This window comes from Protomyctophum parallelum (genome assembly GCF_964188405.1).
Source record: "Protomyctophum parallelum genome assembly, chromosome: 20".
Lineage (NCBI taxonomy): Eukaryota > Metazoa > Chordata > Actinopteri > Myctophiformes > Myctophidae > Protomyctophum > Protomyctophum parallelum.
The window spans coordinates 16,835,466-16,861,077 of NC_139718.1; the positions used below are offsets into that span (position 1 = coordinate 16,835,466).

At 42.6% G+C, this 25,612-nt stretch overlaps 2 protein-coding genes across 11 annotated transcripts in view; both read left to right on the forward strand.

Annotated features, from left to right (window-relative positions):
* tyro3 (TYRO3 protein tyrosine kinase) overlaps positions 1-18,409 on the forward strand; it is a 32,683-nt gene extending 14,274 nt beyond the window's left edge. The window contains exons 5-19 of the mRNA XM_083792399.1: positions 1,018-1,104; positions 1,457-1,572; positions 1,760-1,940; positions 3,272-3,414; positions 4,659-4,797; positions 5,110-5,233; positions 9,230-9,327; positions 10,632-10,727; positions 11,041-11,121; positions 11,708-11,800; positions 12,232-12,356; positions 13,189-13,298; positions 13,630-13,789; positions 14,148-14,284; positions 15,389-18,409. Coding sequence (XP_083648525.1) covers positions 1,018-1,104; positions 1,457-1,572; positions 1,760-1,940; positions 3,272-3,414; positions 4,659-4,797; positions 5,110-5,233; positions 9,230-9,327; positions 10,632-10,727; positions 11,041-11,121; positions 11,708-11,800; positions 12,232-12,356; positions 13,189-13,298; positions 13,630-13,789; positions 14,148-14,284; positions 15,389-15,845 — 2,147 coding nt within the window. The 3' untranslated portion in view covers positions 15,846-18,409. The remainder of the gene's footprint in view (positions 1-1,017; positions 1,105-1,456; positions 1,573-1,759; positions 1,941-3,271; positions 3,415-4,658; positions 4,798-5,109; positions 5,234-9,229; positions 9,328-10,631; positions 10,728-11,040; positions 11,122-11,707; positions 11,801-12,231; positions 12,357-13,188; positions 13,299-13,629; positions 13,790-14,147; positions 14,285-15,388) is intronic.
* A 5,418-nt stretch (positions 18,410-23,827) lies between these two features.
* Positions 23,828-25,612, forward strand: part of mgaa (MAX dimerization protein MGA a) — a 51,942-nt gene continuing 50,157 nt past the window's right edge. For all 10 annotated transcript variants that reach the window (XM_083792445.1, XM_083792454.1, XM_083792447.1 and 7 more), the window contains exon 1: positions 23,828-23,938. The gene's annotated coding sequence lies outside the window, so the exon portion shown is untranslated. The remainder of the gene's footprint in view (positions 23,939-25,612) is intronic.

Here is a 25,612-nt window from a genome sequence, read left to right on the forward strand (position 1 = left end):
ACGGTCCACATTGCGTCATCAGTGTTCAAGGAAGAGATTATGGCTTTATTGCATTCTAGACATGCTCACACATACACGTCACCTGCATACACGCACGCACGCACGCACGCACGCACGCACGCACGCACTCACGCACGCACGCACGCACACACACACACACACACACACACACACGCACGCACCCATACACACACTCACACTCATACTCATCACCTGATGTAGGAGTGTGAAGTGAACCAAACCAGACTTATGTGAGTGTTTGATCTAAGCAGCGGGATGGCCCTGCCGGGTGGAGGTATTTGTCTCTGTAACTAAAACAACTGCTTCATTTTATGATACAGTATATGATCAATAATAATGCATTCTGGTTTGTTTGTGGTTACAATTATCTCCCCTCCTCTCCTTGGAATACTGGACTACTCGCCCCGGTGCTTGCCCGTTTTTCCTCCCGGAATTTTCCCCAGTGAGGGGGATAACTTTGTAATATGCTATTGGCTGTTTGTATTCTTTTTGGAAAAATATAAAAAGTTACTCCTGTGGAAAGGCTATATTATTTGACTTATATTGAACCTATAAACAATTTAGTATTATTTAGTATATGTAAGGTTTTGCCCCCTCAAATGGTACCTCGTCAGATAATCCCCACATATCCTACAACAACTTCTGTGAACAGACTTCACTGTAATAGCTTTTCATAAATTATATTTGTACTTAGGCTGTTCTGCTGTCATGAAAGTTTATAGTTGGAGAAATTCAAAGTCCAGCCGTCTGCTGTCCAGCCTCTCCCACCCCTCACTGGGGAAAATTCTGGGAGGAAAACAGAAACGGGGCGAGTAGTCTTGTTACCCTCTCCTTGTGTGTGAAGCCATTTTGTGCTCTGCTGCACTTTCTTGATAGTTAATGCTCTGTCTGTCTGTCTGTCTGTCTGTCTGTCTGTCTGTCTGTCTGTCTGTCTGTCTGTCTGTCTGTCTGTCTGTCTGTCTGTCTGTCTGTCTGTCTGTCTGTCTGTCTCTGTAGGTGTGAACAGCAGTGTGAAGTTCTACTGTGAAGCTAAGAACACCAGAGGTATCTCTGTGTCGCGTACGGCTACTGTGCACATCAAAGGTTAACATAATATTTATTATCAATATTACTCTTCATTATGTTCAGTATGATTTATTACTAGGGGGCAGTGCAACCAGTGGTCGTGTTATGAAATGCCCATAGCGCGGCGCTGCGCTACGAGCTTGTAGATCTGCTATTTTTTTTTTAATTGTGGAAATGTGGCTCAAATCTTATATTATATATTCTTTCAGAGCGAACGTTTTTAGAATCGTCCTCAGGTCTAAATGGGTTAACACTAGAGCATTTTATTTTACACATAATTTATATTTGCATTGTGCTTAGTTATTTGCATTGTGGCCGTGGAATTCTCTCAAATGTAATAATGGATGATCATCTTAATTCTGTCTCTCAGTTCTGCCGTCGGCGCCTGTTGCGGTTCAGGTGTTAAACATGGTGGACAACAATGTCACGTTGGCATGGCAACAAGGATTAAACGGACACTCCGAGCTGTCTTCCTGTACCATACAGGTAGGCACACACTCACACTCACACTCACACTCACACTCACACTCACACACGCTTTGGCTCTGATAAGAACAGTGACTTCCTGTATGAAACTACTGACCAACACACCAAGCTATAGTCTCCTCTCCTCTCCTCTCCTCTCCTCTCCTCTCCTCTCCTCTCCTCTCCTCTCCTCTCCTCTCCTCTCCAGCTGTCTAAGCTCTCAGGCAGGAGGGCTGATATTCCAGAGCAGCAGGTGGAGGCTCCTCCATTCGTCCTGGTCCTGTCGTCTCTCAGCTCCTACACCAACTACAGTGTGAGGGTGTCCTGTAGCAACGAGGTGGGGGCGTCCCCTTACTCCACCTGGACCCACTTCCAGACACCCGAGTCAGGTACACCATAGCACACCAGAGACTTTACTCAAATAACTGCGATTAAGACGTTTCTATCGTTGAACATTGGAATTATGAATAAAGATGATATTTCTTTGTGGCTTTTAGGCCTCGTAAAACAATTGTTGCATACAGGGCACATATGACAAATAACATGCATACTGTATTTAATGTATACTTAAAAAATATATGCATAGCGGTACACGCTCAATAGTAGTACGAGCTCAAAAGTAATTCCACATTTTTGTAATGTTTGACAATATAGGAACATTTTAACATGGAAATGATAATGACGATTATGCACTGTAGAAATGCTCTGTTGCAACAGCAAGTACGACGCGTTGTGTGAGCTTGTATATCGACTATGTAGTCTTGCGTAGCCAGACAACTATTCCACAATCTCCGAATGCTATATAGAGTATATATTAAATTTTATTTTTTAATATCCATTTCTGCTAAGCAGCAAGCTATATATGCTTAGATGATTTCAATTCATATTCGGATACATTTATGTGACTAAACTGAAGTGAAATTGTGGCAGGCAACATTCTAGTAAAGTTTTCAGTTTAGCCTCTGAGATGTAGTGGAGTAGAAGTATAAAAAGTATTGAAAATTGGAAAAACTCCAGTAAAGTAAAAAAATCACACCTGTGTGAACTGAGCAGTGCAACTATACATTTATGCCCCATTAATGGAACGGAGGCACCGCTCAAAAGGTCATCAAAAGTGTACTTAAGTAAATGTACTTTGTACACCACTGAATATCATAACAATAACAAATACTCCTCTATATTCAACATGTGCCCCCGGCCCCAGTGAAGATCTTTGCTTGTGTGTGTGTGTGTGTGTGTGTGTGTGTGTGTGTGTGCGAGAGAGCGAGAGAGAGAACTGGCAGGCAGTGGATTCCTCAGTACAATCCGCTTTTGTCCCTGGCCTCAATACATACCAATGGGACACACACGCACAGTCGCACACACGCACACATACAAACACACTGCATACGTTGGATACATACAAATCAACTATATACACACAAAAAGAGATACACATTCACCCACACAAGAAACTCACACACACACACACACACTCACACACTCACACACACACACTATCTCTCTCTCTCTCTCTCTCTCCCTCTCTCTCTCTCTCTCTCTCTCTCTCTCTCTCTCTCTCTCTGATTAGTAAACAAAAGTGGTGCTGCATGAAACTGGGTTCTCCAGTGCCTCCTGGTCTACAAAGCCGGTATTGCTCACTGAATGGAATCAGTTTTGTATACCTGTCAACTCTAACTCTAACTCTGCGTGTGTGTGCGTTTGTGCGTTAACCTTCCAGTGCCCTCTGCAGCCCCGAAGAACTTGACCTTTGACCTGACGGAGCAGCATCTGTCATTAAACTGGGCGGAGCTTGAGGAGGAGGAGCTTCAGGGCAAACTACTGGCCTACAGGGTCCAGTGGACCCTAGGAGGGGAGGGGCAGGTACATCCCATAATACTACTGCTGTTGCTAGGAGCAACCCAAGCTAGACTCTAGAGCACTGTTTCCCAAAAAGTGCGTCGGGACCAATTTGTGGGTCGTGGACACATTTTTTGGGGGTTACATTTTCAAAAAACATTAAAGATAGCCTGATGAAGGCCATATAGGCCGAAAGGTTGCCGGTTCCCTAATAAACTATTTCACTGCATTTGGCTGTCCTTCTCCTACGCACCTGTCACCTGTACCGTAGGTGTGCAAAAGCCTTGCTTTTTACAAAAAAACATTCCCAAAACAGCAAACGTTTTCATGAATTAACATATAGCGAGCCATACATGGAAATAACCGGGCTATAAAATCCTGCGCTTTCATGCCAATCCTGTATATGGCCAGGCAACGGTGTTTATCTTACAGTACAACTCATCTATGTTATATTTACCGCACAAGCAGCCGTCATCTTGGAGAGGGCAAAAAAAGCGGAAAAGAAAGTTGCATATCGATGAGGCGTGCTACATAGACTCCTGTAATGGCCACGATCTTTATCTCCGAATTGAAGCTCAGATGAGGTGATGTGAGGTGAGGCACGATATTAGGAGGTCAATAAAAAATAAGCGCGAGGCTCCGGTTAGCAGATCAACATGTTTCAGGTAGTGAAGGGTCAGATGGAACTTCCGGTTCAAGAGCCGCTTCACAGGGTCCTCTTTTTGTAGTTTTTTGTAGTTTTTGCCTGGCAAAGGGTACATGAGAAAAAATAAAGGGAAGCTCCGCACACTCAGATCTGCGCACAATCAATTTATTTGGCAAGCTTTCGGTCTACTGACCTTCTTCAGGCATTTATTCTCATATCTTTTCTCATGTTCCCTTTGTGGCTCCAGCACCTCTCTTAAGTTTTTTCAGCGGATGAGCGGTGGTTCTTTTTCTATTTTTGTCTGCCTGGCAAAGGGTAAAAGGGGTGGCCAAGAACCGCCTGTCTTTTAATGTGTATACCAAATTAAAAGATTTTCTATATGTATTTTGTATAATTTCTCTTTTGGGTCGCGGGCTAAAACGTTTGGGAACCACCAGCTGCACTACACGTGCAGTATGGTGCAATACCGGTGCTGTGAGGCGGCAGTTCATAATCAGGGAGCCGTGGAGTGTGTGCTCATGAGTTTGTGATATTATTTCTCTCTGTGTGTGTGTGTGGGTGCGTGTGTGTGTGGGTGTGTGTGTGTGGGTGTGCGTGCGTGTGCGTGTGTCTCTCTCTCTAGGAGGCTCTGTTGTTTAAGGAGAACGTGGCTCGTCTGTCGGGGGGAGGCCGGTTCTTCAATGCGACCTTCCAGGTGTCCGCCTGCACCGCTGTGGGCTGTGGACCCTGGTCTCAGCCTGTACTGGTCCTCCCTGCATCAGGTAGCCTGCTAAGATAGTCAGCTGGTTCTGGTTCCTGGTCGTTAGTGGTTAATTAGTTATCTATCTCATCTCTGTTGGGTGGAAACCTCATATGTCCAAAACTGTTACTTTTCAGGAAAAGTAGCAGATCGACAAGCTTAAAATGTCTTTTGATACTTATCTGACGCTGTACTATGATCAAGTAGGGCGTTCATTTACGAAAAAACACAAAGTTAAAATATGGACATAATAAAGAGGTTTCTGCCCGACACCGATATACAGCATATGTGAATATTTATATGCATGTGTGTGTGTGTGTGTGTGTGTGTGTAGTTGAGGTCCTGCCTCAGAGAGGTCACATGTGGGTCGGGGTCCTGATGGGGGTCCTTGTTGCCATCATGGTTGGACTCGTCCTCACGGTACTTGTTCGCCGAAGGGAGAAGGAGACACAGTTTGGGTAACTCACTCTCTCTCTCTCTCTCTCTCTCTCTCTCTCTCTCTCTCTCTATCTCTATCTCTATCTCTATCTCTATCTCTATCTCTATCTCTATCTCTATCTCTATCTCTATCTCTATCTCTATCTCTATCTCTATCTCTATCTCTATCTCTATCTCTCTCTCTCTCTCTCTCTCTCTCTCTCTCTCTCTCTCTCTCTCTCTCTCTCAAACTAAATCTAAATCTGACCACCTCAACCTCTTTTGCTAATTGTAACCTAATTGAGACACACATCATTCAAGGTTCGAAGGTCACTTTATTTTGTCTTGGAGACGAGGATCAGCTGCATGATTGTATTATTATTATTATTATTATTTTATAACATGCATGTTATATCCTCCTGGTGAAACTCCTCACTGAGGTGAAAAGTGCTGCTCCATTTGGTGATGGCATGTGTGTCAGAGGAAACCTGGTAGGGGTGAACAGTTACAGAGACATTAACGACTAAATTGGGGGTACAAATTTAAGAAATTAATAAAAGAAAGTCTTGATCAAATGCTATATTCAAATTTCTCAGTATTATTAATAAATTAGATCATGGTTATGTGATAGACCGGCAAGTGGGCCCTTAAATTATTGGCAAAACACCCAGAATTCATTGATAATATAACATTAATATTTAACTGAACAACATGGTATTTCTTCTTTAAAACCGTGAACAACTAACGTTCATTGTGGTACCGATGAATAATAATAATAATAAACTTTATTTATATAGCACCTTTCATACATAAATGTAGCTCAAAGTGCTTTACAGAGCAGAGAAGATAATAAAAACAAAAGCAAAACAAAACAGTATTAAAACAGGCAAGCAGTTAAAACAATAGGACAATAACGCAGTGTCAAATCAGGAGAAGGTAAGAACAGATCAAATAAGGCAACGACATTAAAAAACAAGCAGTAATAAAAATAATAAATAAAAATAAAAGATCACTTAAAAGCAAAGTTGTAGAGGTGGGTCTTGAGCTGAGCTTTAAAAATGTCTACAGAGGCTGCATGACGAAGGTACATTGGGAGCTTGTTCCATGCCGACGGCCTGTAGAAGCAAAAAGCTGCTTCCCCGTATTTTTTAGTTGCCATTTTTTTAGGCAAAGCGAGCAGGCCAGCAGTGGAAGACCTTAGGGGCCGGTTTGGGACATATTTAGGCAGGCAGTCATGTAGGTAGGAAGGTGCGAGACCATTGAGAGCTTTATAGACAAGTAAAATAATTTTAAAATCAATCCTAAAAACAACAGGAAGCCAGTGCAGTGATGCCAAAACTGGAGTAATATGTTCTCTCATCTTAGTTCTAGTTACAACTCTAGCTGCTGCATTTTGGACAAGTTGTAGTCTGTCAGTTGTTTTCTTAGGCAGTCCTGAAAAGAGCGCATTGCAGTAGTCAAGCCGAGAAAAAACAAAGGCGTGAATTAGCGTTTTTGCTAAGGACAAATAGGCTCTGATTCGTGCAATATTTCTAAGGTGAAAAAAGGCAATCTTGGTAACATGATTAATGTGTGAATTAAATTTTAATTCAGAATCAATAATAACCCCCAGGTTCTTTACTGTACTGTTACTTTCTACAGTCAGGTTGCCAAGCCTGCTTATTATTGATTATTTCTGCTCGCTAGAACCGATTATGAGAACTTCTGTCTTATCCTCATTTAGCTTGAGAAAGTTCTCACTCATCCAACATTTGATGCTAGACAGACGGGTCAGCAGTGGGTCTAAGGCACAGGGATCATCTGGGGCCACAGAAAGATATAGTTTGGTATCATCAGCATAGAAATGAAAATTGACTCCGTGATTGGTAATGAGTTCGCCCAATGGCAATGCCAATGGCAGAGGACCAAGAATCGAGCCCTGTGGAATACCAGAACTGATGTTGTGTTTGTCTGAGTCAAACTCGGCTAGATTGACAAAGTAACTTCTGTTTGATAGGTAGGAGGACAGGACAGGGCCGTACCAGACAGGCCTATCCAGTGCTCCAGACACTGTATTAAAATTGAATGATCAATCGTGTCAAATGCAGCCGTTAAATCTAGAAGTAAGAGAACGGATACATGTTTCTTGTCAGCAGACACCCTAAGATCATTCATTACTTTTACAAGTGCTGTTTCTGTGCTGTGACCTTTCCTAAAGCCAGATTGGAATTTGTTGTGCACATTATTGTTCTGTAGAAATACATCCAATTGATGGGAGATGCATTTTTCTAAAACCTTGCCCAGAAAGGGTTTGAAATGGGTCGATAGTTACCCAAAACAGAGGGATCAAGATTGTGTTTCTTGAGTAGGGGCCTAACTACGGCAGTCTTCAGTGAGTCTGGGAAGACGCCTGATTGTAGAGAGCTGTTTACAATTTTTAGGATATCTCCAATCACACTGTCTAAGGGCGCTTTCACACCCAAAGTTCGCTTAGAAGGTCCGGATCAAGGACCAAGGACCAAATATTTGCATTTTGATTTTGGTCCGTTTGGTGTTCACACTGGACTTTGTAAAGCGTACCAAATATGTAAACAAATGACACGTGGACATGTTAAGCGAACCAAATAGTGGGGGGGAAAAGAACATGAGGGGAAATCACTGTCTACAATTTTTGCAGGGGCAACCTTCAGTCACACAGAGAGAGAAGAGAACAGCAACATGACAGGCAGCAACAACTTGCTATTGCATTCATTCTTATTAATTATTTTATTAGCCAAATAAGAGCAACAGATGAACAGAGGAGCAGGTGTTTGAACAATAATGTGCTTGCTGCTGAATGCTGATGCATAAATTCACGGAGACGTATAGCCTACAACAAGGTATCCCCGATAAAAAGGACTTTTCTTCCATGTGTGCACCTTCACCCATGTTATTTCTGCGCATCAAATCGGCGCCGCGGCGGGCATTTCCATGTCATCTTATGGTTTGGTCAGTTGGTTATTGAGCTTCAAGTCAGAACAGCTCCGCTGCAGCTAATTGAGTTGACCTAGTTTTACGTCTTTTGCTATAGTGATGTAATCAATTAATCATTTGGGACCACATGTGTATAGCTTATTTAACATTGGCTTTTTCTCGATACCTGCGGCCTGCGCGACATGGATGATTTTAAATATTTCTCTGTCTCTGCGTCTCTCCCATATAAATATATGGGTCTCTCCCCCAGTCCCCTCATGTGCGTGCGCGCCCACGCGCCCACAGACACACACACACACACAAAAAGGAGGGGACACGAGTTGAAAGAGAAACTCGCATGAAGACTCATGCATCGCAGATTATCATGCGTGGCGGCGGCCGGCGCATGATTAAAATAAACAGATCTACAAGCTAACATCGTGTGCCATACCGTGCACCATTCCATGTCGATAACTTGTACATTTTGCGCATGTGAACCTCGTATGCTGCGCTGCGCCTCGACATATACTGTATGCGTCTACTATTAAAATCAGACTGTCAGCTGTCATATGATCCCCGTAAAAAAAGACATGCTTTTATAACTAGCCTATAATTATTAATGCAGCCTCACAACTGCCGACGCCCGACGGCTATTTTGCCTATCGTCCTGTATTTGGTCCTCTATAAAGTCCGAATGCATTCACACCAGTAACGAACCGCACCGTGGTTCGTTTGGAAGCGAACCGAGTTCGGCCTTTTTTAGCGGACCATGGTTCGTTTCTTTGATCCGCACCAGAGTTCGTATGCACGTTCACACCAACCGAACCAAAGGGGTAAGCGGACCATGGTTCGTTTTAAACGAACCAAACATGTCCGGTGTGAAAGCGCCCTAAGACCTCTTTGAGAAAGGTGGTGGGAATTGTATCCAATGAACAGGAGGATGATGTCATCTGTGATATGGTTTTGCGGAGTTCGTCTTCATCAATTGCGCAGAACGATAATAGGAACTTAAAGTATATTACATTAGCGCCACTGATCCGAGGTGGAACGCAGTCGTTTGCTTGATCATTAAAATAAACTTGCTCTGAACATGTATCTGATCCCAGGTCAGTGTTCAAGGCTCCCGTGGGAGCAGAGACGGCGGTGTCCTTCACAGCTGCCAGGTCCTTCAACAGACAGACTCCAGACCTGCAAGAGTCCTCATGTAAGTTGTACTCTACTCTACTCAACTCAACTAAACAAACAAAGCAGACTATTGCACTAATGAGGGGAACAGGGCTACCTCAGCTGACACTAAAGGCCAAGGAGAATAAGTGGGTCTTAAGCAAAGATTTAAAAGTTATGATGGACTGGGCAGCTCTGATGTGAAAGGGAAAATTATTCCAGAGCCTGGGGGCAGCCGCCGATCACCATTTGATCTTTTGTTTTTATACTGGTACACAGAGTCCTCATGTAAGTTGTACTGGTACAGAGAGCCCTCATGTAAGTTGTACTGGTACACAGAGTCCTCATGTAAGTTGTACTGGTACACAGTGTCCTCATGTAAGTTGTACTGGTACACAGTGTCCTCATGTAAGTTGTACTGGTACACAGTGTCCTCATGTAAGTTCCACTGGCCTCTGGACTTTCAGTGGTTTTGCTGTTGGGCATTTAGCAGACGCTCTTAATCCAGAGCGATTTACAGTAAGCAAGAACAAAACATGGTAATACATAAAATACATATAAATCATACGTACAGTGCAATATCTATATAATGAAACTATGCGTATACATACACTATAGACTGCTATGTCTACAAAAATGCTATCTAATTGACATAAATTGAGCCTTTGCATATGCCTGTAAGGTCGAGGCTACGGCAAGTGCTACGGGCTAAGTCTGTCCTGATGAGTGCACACAGCACAGCACAGCAGTAAATACAGGTGTGCTGGGAAACCTCTGCCCAGCAGACTGCTGGTCAATACAGGCACCTGTATTTAGCATGAGACCGTAAACATTCCGTTTGCTCCCCTGACAGTTGGTACAAAGGCTATATCGTTGATGTCGGGCAAAGAGTACCTCTTATCTCCATATTCTAACTTTCTGTGTTACGCCCTACTTAATCACACTACAGCGTCGCACAAAAGGAGCACATCCTTGAAGCGACGCATTTTGTGTTGTGGGTCTGCTACTTTTGCTAGTTTTAATTTGAATTTAAATATTTGAATATAAAAATAAAAAAACATATTTAAAACGCTCTGCTATGGTATTTTTTATTTAAAACCTTGGGGGGAAAATTTGTTTTCATTGTGAAACCGATGAATAGCAACTTAAAATTATATTACCGAAGTTCCACTGATCCAAGCCGGAACACAATTGATTGATTGATTGAGAACTACTTTACTGTACTATTTTCCATGACACTGAAGCACCTATCTACTGGAGCTGAATGCTGATCGTGTAAAAAAATATAATTTTTACATATTTACCCTGTGCTGTGACCGTGTTATTGTTGTTGTCTCCCTCTAGTGGGAGATCTGGGTATCAGCGATGAATTGAAGACCAAACTCCAGGATGTTTTAATACCAGAGAGGCTTCTCACACTGGGGCGCATGCTGGGGAAAGGTAATGGACGCACGCACGTTCGCACACACACACACACACACACACACACACACACACACACACACACACACACACACACACACACACACACACACACACACACTTCTTTACAATAGAAGGTTTAATGCTCCAAAGCCTTTGCGTGACTCATTGTTGCAGTGTGTTGTGTGTACACATTGACTCTCTTGCTCGCACGCACACGCACACACACACACACACACACACACACACACACCTGACAAATGTGATGACAAGGGATGAAAACTCATTTAACCTGGTGTGTGTGTGTGTGTGTGTGTGTGTGTGTTTCTAGGTGAGTTTGCATCTGTCCGAGAGGCCTATCTAAAGTGTGATGATGCCTCTGTCCAGAAGGTGGCGGTAAAAGTTCTTAAATGTAAGTTACGTTTCCGCTTCTATTCAGATCAATTCAAACTTTAATAATACAGACTCATGGTCCAGATAAGAAATATCTGAAATATTATAATTCAGTCAGACAACTCACAAATAGATTTAACCAATATTTATTATAGAATGAGAATACAAGTGTGCATATGATATTTATCTTGGCGTTCGGCTCTGCTGCATTTCTTTCCCTGCTCGGCACAATCAAACACCATCATAAATCATTAAGAGCAGGGAGATAGATATACAATAACAACCCCCCATGGGGAACATAAATAACAGAGCCCACATCAAGCAAACATCACATAACAACCAGGAACCATATGAAGAGGAAGGCAGGAAGAGCGTGCAGTCTAATGAGCTTAAGTAGCCCGCCCAATTGTTCAGCTGGTAACCCCTTAAGTATATGTATGCGCCCTTGAGCACTATCTAGATCTATCTATCTATCTATCTATCTATCTATCTATCTATCTATCTATCTATCAAAGATTATCATATTGTCTAACATCTTCTGTCTGTCTGCAGGTCTGTAAATTATCATATTGTCTAACATCTTCTGCCTGTCTGTGTGTCTGTAGCTGATGTGAACTCATCTGGGGACATTGAACAGTGTCTAAAGGAAGCAGCGTACATGAAGGACTTCCACCATCCTAACGTCATTCAGCTCATTGGTACGCTGTTTGATTGAATACTAACGGTTTGTCAAAAGGTACATTGGTACAGTTAAACAATAGTGCTAAAAGTATAACAAAGAAAAGCCCTGAGGGATTGTTTCCATTGTAGTCCTATGTGTTCAATTCACCAGGAGATGCACAGTAAAGACTCATGCAATAATATACAATAATATTAGGAAAAACTGTGGCGGGGGGGGGGGTTCTTTTGCAAACAGGTGCTCTTTCATGGCGGTATTGAAGGAGGGTAGGGAGTCACACTTGTTGATGGCTGTTGTGTTGGTAGGGAATTCCACAGGTTGGGCGTATCAGACAGAGAGAAAATAAAAACGTGTCCGTCGGGAGTCTGTGTAAAATTGTAAAAAACAGCACTCCTCCAACATCTTAGCTTTGTTGCAGCTGCTTTGATTGACGGGCTGTTCCACAAACAGGTGTGAGTCTCCACAGACGTCCACAGGGTCAGAGGTTACCCGTTCCCATGGTGATACTGCCTTTCATGAAGCACGGAGACCTGCACACCTTCCTGCTGATGTCACGGCTGGGGGAGGAGCCTTTTGTAAGGAGCACGCATGCACACACACGCGCACATACACACTATTCTCTCACACATGCACAATGCACATTGCTCTGTGCTCACACACGTTTACTTCCACACAAACACACAAATCGGAACTCTGCACTTATTTAAAGATTCTGAACTTTAACCCATTTTGAGTGGGAACCCCTTTTGGTGTTTCAAAGCATTATGTTATACTTTAGCTATTGAAAATAGCAGATCTACAGGTCTGCTTTTTTTATCGTGAAAATGCGGCACAAATCTTTGAGAATTTTCTATGAATAAAACGCTATTTTAACCACTCTATACTATGGTAGAGAATGTTAATACAATATAACTAGCACGTCTGTATATTAGACTATGTTAATGCAATATAAGTGCTACATGTGCTGTGGTTGGAGGTGGTCTCTCTACTCTTAATATATGCGTGCTGTATAGTGTATATATAGTACGTGCTGGGTAGGACACGTACTGGTCCACAAGTAGCCCTGCCTGAAGCTCAACATCTCCCTCTTGGAAAAGTCAGGAGATTCCTTCTCGATGAGCGCTAGATGTTTGGTTACCCACGCCGGGAGGCCCGGATTCGAATCCACCAAGTGTTGCAGGATAGACGGAATGCTAGACTTTAAAACAGTGTTGGACAGTATAGACATTTGCGTTGTCTAATCTCAACTAAGATTAAAACCTTTCTTTTGTCACCGCCCCCTCTGTCCCTCTTGGTCTCTCTCTCCCTCCCTCTCTCTGCCTGCCTGTCTGTGTTTGTTATCTCTCTCTCTCTCTCTGTCTGTGGGTGTCTCTCTCCCTCGCTCTCCATCTCTCTCTCTCCACCCAGGCTCTGTGTGTTCAGACCCTCATTCAGTTCATGTTGGACATCGGCCGTGGGATGGAGTATCTCAGCAGTAGGAACATCATACACAGAGACCTGGCTGCGCGCAACTGCATGTTAGTCAGTGTGAAAGCACACTTCATGGACCTGTGACCCTAGAATGTAGGATTAGCTCCTGGTTTCAACCCTGGGGTTTCAGGGTCATGTCCTCTCTATAAACGCCTCTCCCTCCTGGCTCCAATGTTGTGGAATGACCTTTGAACTCCCCCCTCAGTCGGGACTGCAAACTCACTCCCCCATGTTCCAACACAGTCTGAAGACTCAGCTATTCAGACTCCATATTTCATTATATTGTATTTATTTGTTGTGTAAATAAATGCATATATTTTATTGTCAGTAAGTTCTACTACTAATGCATTAACTGTGTGTGCGCGTGCGTGTGTGTAGGTTGAACGAGGACATGACGGTGTGTGTGGCAGACTTTGGTCTGTCCAAGAAGATCTACAGTGGTGATTACTACAGACAGGGCTCTGTGTCCAAGCTGCCCGTCAAGTGGATCGCACTGGAGAGCCTGGCTGACAACGTCTACACAACACAGAGCGATGTGGTACTGCACGCACGGCACGCGCACACACACACACACACACACACACACTCTGCTTCCACTGAAATTACGTTTAATGTTGTGATGGGGACACTGGATGTGACAGTGGTTGATTGATTTCACTCTCATAAAAAGTACAAATAGCAGAAACAAAACTTGCTGTAGGGGATAATTGCATTTTAGTTTTTAATCGTTTCATAAGAACACTTAAAACTGCAATCTAGTGGTCCGTGGCCAAATACATATACTTTGGGGGGGGGGTCCTTCACATGATAACGTTTGAGCACCACTGATATAGCAATAGCAACAGAAGTTTCTCAGAAACTTTGAATGACCTCACTTGTACTTTGTCGCCCCCCAGTGGGCATTTGGAGTGACCATGTGGGAGATCATGTCTGTAGGTCAGACACCTTACCCTGGAGTAGAAAACTCTGAGATCTACGAGTATCTCATCAAAGGAGAACGACTGAAACAGCCTTCTGAATGCAGGGACGACATGTAAGTCATGTTGCTGTAGATACATTCAATTCATACATAAACATAATTATCATTTCTAAATAATTTGCATGAATATAAAACATAAATCATACCCATTAATGTAAATGATGACAGATACATATACAATTGTTTCAGTTAGAAGCTAAAAACATTTAATGATGCAGATTGTTATTTGAGTTGATTTAGCATCTGAACAGTTCTGAGGTTTCTCCATAATGTTACAAGCAGTGAATTGAAACTACATTATTTGTTAGAAATGAACATAATTTGCTATTAATATCAGTCTAGCAGACCGTAACACTGTTTACATCCCTTGTAATTACCTCCCTCCCCGAAAAAGAATGAGACTTGTAACAAGTACTGAATATGTAATCAGGTAGTATGTGGTTATGGTGTTAACAGCTTAGTTGACTGAGGTCCCTCAGGGCTCTATACCAGGTGTGCTCCTTCTACCCCTTTATATAAAAATTAAAAAAATAGTCCAGCTGTGCTTTTCGTTGTGTGCTTGTAGATCTGATATTTTCACTGGATTTTCACCTCAGAATAGGGATGCTAGGGTTCATGTGGTTGATAATATAAAAAATGTTTAAAATAAATAGTAAATGGTGCATTTAGCGCCTTACTCCAAAGTGCTTTACAATGTGGAATACATTCACCCATTCACACACCAACTGCCAACAGCAGAGGAACCCATGCCAGGAAACATGAGTGAGCAGCCACGGGTTGTGTCTTCTTGCTCAAGGACACTTCAACGCTTCAACGGTGAGGCAAAGGTTGAACCTATAGCCTTCGCTTCCCAAAGGCCTACTCTACCTTCTGAGCCACTGCCGCCCCTGCTATGTATGATTTAATTACTGTTTATATCCCTCCTCGAGTTATATCGTTGCCGCTGAGCAGAAACTTAAAAGTGCACCACATTTCGAGCTTGTGGATCTGCTACTTTTGAATTTGAATCCTGACAAGTACGTTTTGGACGTATGAGGTTTCCACCCGATAGGCGATGTCCTAATTGATCAACAAATGTAGGGATTATTAAAGTCATATTGTCATATCTGTAACAACAAGTTATTATAACAATAACATGTATTTATCTCCTTTCCTCAGCTATGAAATCATGCACAGCTGCTGGAGTCCAGTTCCAAAGTGCCGTCCCAGTTTCGAGCAGCTCGTCGGCCAGTTGGAGGCACTGTGGTCCAGTCTATCCCCTGCTCCTCTGCTCAAAGAGGCGCTCCTCTACGTCAACCTGGAGGGGGAGGAGAGGGGGCAGGGGGATGGAGGAGCCGTGGCAGGGGCCCCTGGCCCCGAGGAGCCCACCTGGGGTGTGCCGTGGCAGTGTGGCGGTGGCCTGGAGGGTGGCGAGAAGGACTGGCTGATGGTGTCTTCGGGGGCGGCGTTTGCGATCGGGGGAGACTACAGGTACATTCTGGGACCCCGTAGTACCCTGGAGGACGAGGAAGAAGATGCCACCACAGAGGTGACGGGAGGAGGTAGGAGAGAGTCCATGGACACCTTACAGGAGGAGTTTAGGGACGAAGAGGAAGACGTCATCATTAACGTGTGACAGGCTCTGATCTGATTGGACGAGAAATGGACCACATGCACAACTCACCTGTGCAACCCAAGACCCAGCTGGTTAAATACTTTGTACGACCAATGAGCACGGGCCAGTGTCACTTAACATCACTGCTAGGTGTCTACTCTACTCACCTGGGGATCCAGACTGTAGGCGTACTTTGATTTATGCTTAGTACAAAGTAGAGATGTCCCGATACTGTATTGGTATCGGAAAAGTGTCTGTATCGGCCCTTATTTACTACAAAGATAGCCTACATGCTACATGCTCATAATGTGTCACACAAGGTTATTTTGTTGACTTCTATTTCCATTTAATTAGTTCATTTTTCCATGGGTAATTTGTCAGGGAAGAGATTCAAACTGTAGAGAAACAAAACATACCATATTAACTATTCAAAGTATCAAATATTAATTTCATATTCATCCAACATAATGGGCTTTTAGGAAATATTGACAAAGATTAAAACTACAGCTAATTTCTGATGATTTTAGATAGTTTGAGTTACTTTGTTAAAAGCGTTTGTCAACTAATATGCTTTTTGCATATCCCCCCTCCCAAAAAACAAACAAAACAACAATCTAGTCGTAGCTTATAGTTAACTTTAATAACCTTGACCGTGGTGCATTGTGGGCTCATAGATTGACTATTTGTGTGTGCAACTGTATGAATCTCATATTTACGGTAGGTCGGTAAGTCCCTTGTTAGTCATGTTGAAATAGAAGCCAGCAGGACAAGTGATGAGCGAGCATGTATGTATTCTACAGACATTCCACTGAAGGTGAAGTGATTATCGTGGTCCAGGCTATTCTAGGGATAATGTGCTTAGCCTTTGGACTGCTGCACATTGCCTTTTTTATGTATATAATATATATATTTCGAATTTTGCACATGTCCAGATGAACACTGACACACGTCGTTGCTATCGGTGAGAAACCTCTTGTCTCCATTTAGCCTTTTTTATTCCTGTAAATGAATGCCCTGGCCGTCTTGATCATACTACAGTAAAATTAAAAATATTGAAAGATCATACTACAGTGTCACCCACAAGCATCAAGTGTAGCAGTTCTACAAGCTTGTTGTGAGCGTGTAGATCTTCTACTTTTGCTCTTTTTAAAATTTGACAGTTCTGGACATATGAGGTTTCCACCCGACAGAGACGAAATGCTCATTTCAACCACATCTTCTTTGAGTGATTGTTATTGCTTATAGCAGTAACAACCACTGCAGTATAGCAACGGGGAGACTGTTTTTAAACACTAGCAATTATTACGAAAGCTGAGTATAGATTACTTATTCGAAACGCGTTGCTTGTAGATTTGTTCATTTTTATGCTTTTGTGTGACGCTGTAGTATGATCAAGTAGGGCGTTAATATACACACACAAGAAAGTTAAAATATGGTGATGTTTCTGCCCGACAGCAAAGATATGGTACCAACCTGAGGGCTCCTGAAGCCAACCAGCATGATTACGTCCAGTGTTTTATAGGTCATACATTATTATAACTAGGTGTACGTTTTATATCAACCAAGAATTCTAATGAGACATGCTACTCAATTACATTTTATCCACCTACAGTATGTACCAACAATACTTTTGGATAAACAGGAGATGGTACTTCCTGTTTTACTAGGCACACAATATACCGGTAACTGCTCATTGGCTTTTTAGACAAGTTTTTGCAGTTGAATTTTGCACATCCCGTTGAACACTTAAGCTAAGCTATCCATAAACCAGCTACACCAACATGTCATGAATTAACTATAACCGACTCTTCATCCAATCAATTTGTGGTCTTAAAACAGACTGACTTACAACACCGCAGATTACAAGATCAGTCAATAGGATATATTCATAGAAAGCTTGCCAATAATTCTCTACGCTTTGTCATTTTGTATTGACCTTATGCAGACCGCGGCCATCTTGCCATTAAGTTAACTAGAGCGGTGCCAGTTTTATGCCCATATTTGGAGTTCTTTGTCAGAACAGGCCAGCTCCATATATGGAGATCCAGGGGTGATAAATTGGCTAATTTGGACCCTGTCCAGAGCCTGGGCAGAGGCTTTTGTGCTGGTTCTGGACACTGGTGTATCCGACGGACTCGACACCGGGCACTGCCCTCCGTGGTGGTGTGAAACACGTGTATCAAATTTGGTCGGGCGAACGGTTCTCGAGTTATGTCAAACTCACCAACATTGCAGCTGTATGAAAAGCATGAATTGCCCTCTTTCTATCTGCAAAGTGTTTGTTTCATAAAAATCACACCTGAGCGGTGCAGGCTGTGTGTGACTGTGCTGCAGTGTTCAATGGGTCTGTGTGTGTTAGGCTGCACAGCAGTGATACTTTAGGTCACCCATCTGTATTGCAGTGTTTTTTACTTAAACGGACATCAGCGACGGCTCCAGAATATTGTGACTGTGGGTGCTATGGAGGGGCTGGCTATTTAGAGGGGGGGCTAATGAATCTTGGTTTACATAGAAGTCAGTCAATTTGGCTTGTTTGGAGTGGGGGCTTAGCCTCCACCTTGCCCCCCCCCCCCCCCCCTGGAGCCATTCATAGAGACACACACGGCCAGGCCCGGATTAACAATGGAAGTTAGTGGAGCTTAAGCGCCAGGGCCTGCAGCTTGCAGGGCCCTATGCGAGACAATTTCAAATAGGTCGAAACTGTGTTCATAGTCACCGATGTGATGTGTTCAATGTAACACAACACAGGAATCCCAACTAGTGTTTTTGGTTGTCCAACTCGATGGGAGGAGACTCAAAAATAGCAGATACAGGAGCAGCTGTATTAACTATGGGACCAGTGGCGATAGTGCTGGCGGTGCACTCATTCACTGAGCGCGCAAACGCAAAAAGTGTCGTTCTTGATTGTGTGACGTGAACGCAAATTACAGGGGCCCTTTTCATTGGGTGTAGCGCCAGGGCCCTCGGAGGGGTTGATTCGGCACTGCAGTTATTGCAGCGGTGTGCACCGCTCAAAAATCCACTGTAGACATGTTATGTGCTGTCAAGCAATTCCTTGCAGATGATTATTCTAAGTGTTGTGAGTTTGGAAGTGCTTGTTGAATATCACTCAATGGCCTTGCACACTATGTCACCGGTTTTGATTTGCACATAATGCAAACACTTCAGTCAGCTACAAAGTTGGTGAGTTTGACGATGTATAATACAATCAGATTTTGTTTGGCGTATGGGCTGTCAATGGCAAATTTCACCCTGTCATTAAGGTGGCCACGGTCTGCAATCTGCAACAGAGATCTGTCATGGGACATTCTGGATGTGAGTCACTAATGTTTGCAGCCTGAGGGACATGCCACTGTGTTCGGGTAACAATTTATTTAAATATTTATCATATGTAATGTCAACACATCTTCCTCTGTCAAAGCACTGGCTAGATTGTGCGGTGTTGAAATTATAATATAACCCCCAATGTTTTATTTTATTGCCACTTAAAACCACTGGTTTTGAGCAACATGTCAACATATGTAGCAGAGTCTACCTTTATTACTTATAATTAATGCCTTAAGTTCCTTATTCCTTGGGCCATAAGGCCAATGATGATTTATTCACTTTATGAATAGATATCATTAGAAGCTCACTATTATGATTAAATTGAAGCACTGTGAAATTATGAACTGAAACAATGCTGCCACTGTTTTCAAAGTGTGCTGTAGAAGTTGGGCATTTATATTCGCTGCTTTGTGAAGGAAAAAACTCATTTCAGGTTCCCTAACAATGCTGTCACTATTCAAGTATGATGCACACTAATAATGAATAGGCCTATAATTCAACGTTGGTGCATTTTAATGGGACCACCTGCTATCCTAGTTGATTTTATTTGTATAATTGAATTTTGACACTTAAATTGGGTTATGTGCTAGTCTCATAACTATGTAATGTATATTGTGTTGTAGATTTGGGATGTTATTGATGGCGTGAAATAACTATAGCTGCCAGCTAGTTACAGTAGTAGCATCTGTACAAGGTAGCCATTGTGTATTTGAAACCCATTTTTATAATATAGCCTACTTTGGCTGTCAAAGACAACTGACTGGTTATAAACTAAACCATGCCCTTGATAATATAAATCTTACTGGACCGTTTCGTGTTGGGATATCAAGGGAGACCAAGTTTTAAAATAATAGAAGTTGATTGTTATGTGATGTCTGAACAATGCTTTCCGGACTGAAGTTGCACCCGCTTCTGGTGGTTAATTCAAAAACCTTAGACTTGAAGACGTGTAATGGTGTCATGTTTCTTACCTCTGGCTTCAGATTTGTCATCAGAACTGTTCTACTCACATGAATAAAGTATTATGAGTAGTCATTCTCCCGAAAATGTTCAGATGCACTATAGTTAGTCGATGAGCAGCAAAACTGCATCATACATTCCTATAGCAGGCAACACAGTCTTACTTACAGACTTACGCTGTAAGTGTAATGTTTTAATGCGTATTCTGCAGTTGGGGGAGAACAGAACTGGTCTGGGCCTGATACTCTCAACTCCGCCTGGGGACGCCATGGGTTCTTGAGTGTTCCAACTTCCCAATCCCAGCTAAATTAAGTGAGCGTCCGGAGCCAAACGGACCTACTGTCTACATATCAATGTGAAGGTCCTCACGAAAATGTTTGAGAACCATCTTAATCATCTTGGTTCAATAAAAGTTTTCCTCCTTTTTACATGAGTGTGCCCGGATCTCCGCTTTGTTCTATATAGATGTGTTATCCCGATTGATCCCAGGAGCACCTTTTTACTATTTTTACATTGTTTATACCGGCACACCTGGTTTCTTCCTTGTCTCAACCATCTTAAACTAAGTAGTATTTCACTTAAGTAATAGAATTTTATTGAAAAAACAAAGCAGGCACAGTTCCAGTAGTAGGCCTCCGTCTGAACAAAACAGTCCCCCTTCCAGAGACTGCATCGATATATCCTACACATTGTTGTGAAACATAACATACGACTGTGACTATTTTGGTACGAGAAAACACATTTTCCCTTGCATTGGCTTTCTGCACAATCTCTCAGACTCTCTCACACTCACTCACACACACACACACAGTTGAGGGATGACCACGGAAACAAAGGACAAAACAGATGGCTGGTGTCGCTCATTTAAAACGAGAAATAAACCACAATAATCATAAAATCGCATGACGACTGACTATCTATCCAACGAGTCAATCTGATACAAAATAATAACATTTCAATGGTTACAATGTTACACACACACACACACACACACACATCCACATTCCACTAAAACACCTGTAAAGTGGAAACTATGATTTAAAACAAAAGTGGGAACAGCTGATTCAGTGTGAAATAGACCGTAAATCCAAGCAAAACCATCGCATCGTCGTTTAGTTTGTAGATTAATGTACAGTTCAATTCAACCAGGCATGCAGATTATAATCAGACAATTTGCAAGCATGCACGAGTACGCATGTTGATTTTCCACTGCTATTTTCAGTTAGGTTCCAGCAGATCACGTTAAAATCTTGCATTTTCGTTTTTTGGGGGGTGAAAAAGATCTTAATCCCAGATGAGTGAAGGTATTCTTTTCAGGAGAGACAAACATGGCAGAACGAACGCAGTCAACGCACTGAAAGAATAGGAGCGCTTCTCCTACTCTTCAAGATGGAGACCTTGGAAAAGACGCCACTCCCAGTGACGTCAACATGTCCTCCATTTATAGTTGGGCTACGTTTAGAAATGTCGTTTTCAGTCGCTTTGGTATAGTATATTTCATTTCTCATGCCCAAAACAAAAGTCTCCACATAATCCAGTCATCATTAATGGGACCCCCATCCCCCCATTTTGTAAACAGTTCTTTATGTTCAGCATGCAATCAAAATGTAGGCCTATTACACTGGTTCTGTTGAATAGTATTATCTGACAAAAAACAACTAGGCATTGGTTCATATCGCATGAGTCAATACAGTGGTTTGGCCAGTTGTCATGTTTGTTTGTGTCATATTTGCAGTTGTCATAACATCAGACCTGGGACCCTGAGGGGATTCCTGCAACATAGGCAACCTTTATGATCAAAATAGCCATTTCTGGCCAAAAATATATATAAAATCAGTCTAGAACCAGTATGTACATCCAATTCTTACAAGTAGCCTACATTTACTTTGCAATGTGCTTGTTCCAGAAAGGTCTTTTAATATTATTTATTTTGTTTGTTCATTTTCATCTGAGATCAAACATACTGCCTTCAGGATTTGTGGTGGAAGCAGACAAATCCATTCAATTCTAGCCTATATTTTATATATTTATAGGCTACTGTAGGGAAATCAAGAATAACTTTAGGCCTAAAACAATTATTAAAATGTTAAAATAACAGATATTCAGAATCAGTTGAAATAGCCGTAAATTGTCTAGTCTGGGCCTACTCTGCCCTATCTCATCTGTAGGAGGTAAGATATTCAGGTGAGCCCGTGCTGGCTGCCATGGGTGGATGCATGTGAACAGACATCACAGCGGACGCTTGCAAATGCTGATTGACTGAGACATTAATTTCTAAAAGAGGCTTTCCATGCTGCAAGAGAAGGAGAAATGTGTTGTGATGTGGATGAGAATCTGTGGCCTAGCCCTAACATAGCTGCTACAGAGTTCACTGTAAACCCCTCCCCCATAGCTGTGCATGTACAGTCCTGACTATGGATTTTCTCCCGTTTACATACATCATTGTGTGTGGTTTCATGCTGTACGCAGAGCTGTAAAACTGTATTTCAAACGACATGGTCTGTCAATAAATTTCATAGCATAAACTGAATACTGTCCAATTTCTTGTAATTAATCTCATAATGTGTAACTTCATATGCTGTTGAAATTGATATGACATACATAACTGTGCATCAGTGTCATCAACACCTTAGCTATAGTTATATAGAAAATACAGTAGGCTACAGACATTGGCTAAGCATTTTGACTAGGCTATTGTGATAAGTCACACATCTCGCCATTCTGAATTCAGTTTGTTATTGACATCACTGGTTGCTGGCATACTTTGGGGGAGATAATCTAAGGATTCCGAGCATGTTATTAAAGGACTTTAAAACATTAAACTAGGCTACTGTTCCAACATGAAACCACTGTCCTACTATTACTGACTACTGCTACAACATTAAACCAATATCCTAACATTAAAGTACTGTTGAACACCATATCCATATCCTAAAATTAAACGACTAACATGATCGGTGAAATCAAAATGCACACATGAGCCTTACGTATCTGTTGTGCTGTGTAAATGTGTATAACCGCACTACAGTTTAAAATGGAAGCTATGGACGGGCGAGGTTCGGTTCACTAGACTAGACAGCTCCAACAAAGCACCGCGATGTGCTCCTGATCATGGCAAAAACGAACATTAGTAACAATACAACGGCCATGGCATGAACACGTTTTAACAAACCAACACTATAGCCGTGGTTATCCGCCGGTGAATGGTCTCTAGCTGTGGAGAGGAGGTTGTAGCTTCAAGCAGAAACGTTACCATTGCATGTGGAATAGGGTTGTAATCATTACATGTGTCTGAATGGTTTTTGCGTTTGGATGTTTTATCGCAGAAAAGGTCGAGACACTGAACCTGAACACACTGACTGACGTTTGACTCGAAGCGTCCCAGAACCGGACGTTGGTGACCTTAAACACCGGTAAACCTGAACCGACACGAAAAGAAAGACGACACACACGACGACACCGCTGGTTGCGTCCGAAATTGGGCCCCCTGACTTGGATGTCTCTCCGCTGCGTGGTACCGTACCGTGCCGTGGCAGACAGTCCCTGTCTGGAAAGTGGACAGGAGTGAGTCTGACTGGACCGGACCGACCGGGGTTTGTTTTTGAACGAGACAGGAACAAAATGGCGGACTGTAGCATGCGCGCGCACTACTTGTGCGCTCATCTCTGGTCACGTGACGAGCCCCGCGCATGGTTGCTTTTTCACCTCCCCCAAAAGACACCATGTTGTTGTGTGTTTTTTTCCGAATGGGGAAAAAAAAGAGACGATAGCACGTGGATTAAAACAGCACCGTCGACGTTACGTGATCATAACCGATGTGTCACAAGGTAATCCGTGTGTAGTTGAAAGGTACCTGGGGAGACATGTTGAGTTTTGTATGTTTAGCTGTTTGGGTAATTATCTGGGTCAACTTGAGGTCCGGTTGTCAAAGCACACACGTCGAAGCAAACACTCACGTTCCAACGGTTCGGGATAGTGCGCATTTCTCGGCCGCCATCTTCGATCGGCCACGTTGACGTCGTGACAAACGAACTAAAGGCGGGTAGAATAGAATGTGTGTTATTGATATGCATATAGCTTAAGAAATGCAGTGAGTTATAGCATGGAACCGTGGGTTCAGACCTGTTATTTAACCATGGCTGCTATGGATAGAAGCTAACATTGGTGGATGCATCGTGCAGGCCAATGAGTCTTGTCAGATGGTGAAGTCGGTAGGTAGCTACTAGCTAGTTAAAATGCTAAGTCGATGGCTTTATGTTTCAGTTTAAAAATGCAGAGTCTCAAAATAAGTGGTCTATATTGTGTAAGTAAGAAGAAAAACAAGTCTATGCAGATCTCAGTTTTCAACTGGTTGCAGGAAAGTTACTTAGATTTGACTCTGGATGGAAAAAAACTATGCCTGCCTGCTAGCATGCCGTTTGAGAGGAGACTCGTGTTTTGGGTTCGATTCAGAACTTTTTATACCTGTACTTAACAAACCATCTCCGCTCCCCAATAGCATTGAGCTAGCTAATTGCTAGCTGTGCTGCTGGGTGTTTCACAAGGGTAGGCGTGGTTTAACAAGATGTTGCAGTGCAGGGTTCTGAAAAACTGCGCTGGTGCTGGTGAGCCAGTGCCGTGTCCACAGCAGCCTTGTGTGTCAATTGAGTTGCATATCAGTAGGTTGTGATTTTGTGAATAAGTCATAATCTATTTAGAAATTGTAGCTATATATGAAATATATATTTGGTTAAATGTAAACATTCAATGTATCAGTGGTTTGCATAAACATACAATGCAGGCTGAGCAGTACATGTTATCTTCAAAAATGAAGTTGAAGCTAGATTTAGACGTGAGGTATCCAGTAGGTTTAAAGTTGAGGTTAATAGTTGGTAGAGCTCTAGCCATTGGACCACAAGTTCATGGGTTCGATCCCGGGCACCGCTAATTCGGCGTGAGTAGCACGGCTTGGGAGCGGGAAGTACTGGGAGCTAATTGTAGGTGTGGTGCACCACCTCAGTAATCCATCTCCCAGGGTTCTAGCGCATTGTTACGGCATGTTTAACGGCTGATACCGACAATAAGCCACTCCCCAGTCCCGACCTACTTCTACTTCTTAACACAAAGATTAGTCACAGTAAGACTAGGAACCCACGTTACCCAACCCACCCTTGTGCGCTAACATAAGCGCATGGACGTTGTTTTCCGCCTGATCCATGTTAACAATTGCAGCCATTGTCAATAGCACAGACAATCCACTGGAGCATGTGAAGATTGATTTGATTTGATTTCCTACTGTGGCCAGGATTAGCGAGTACAATACATGTGCATGAGCGACAATTTTTATGGTGGACACCCAGCGTTCGTAGTAATAATGATTTTTTTTTTGCTAGCTTAGTTTAGCTTGACTAGACGACTCATTGTGAGCCAACAAGAACTTGCATCAGGCACACAACACTCGTAAGTGAAGCCCATTCCACACCAATGATTTGTAACATTTCACTGCAACACTCTGTAGCGGT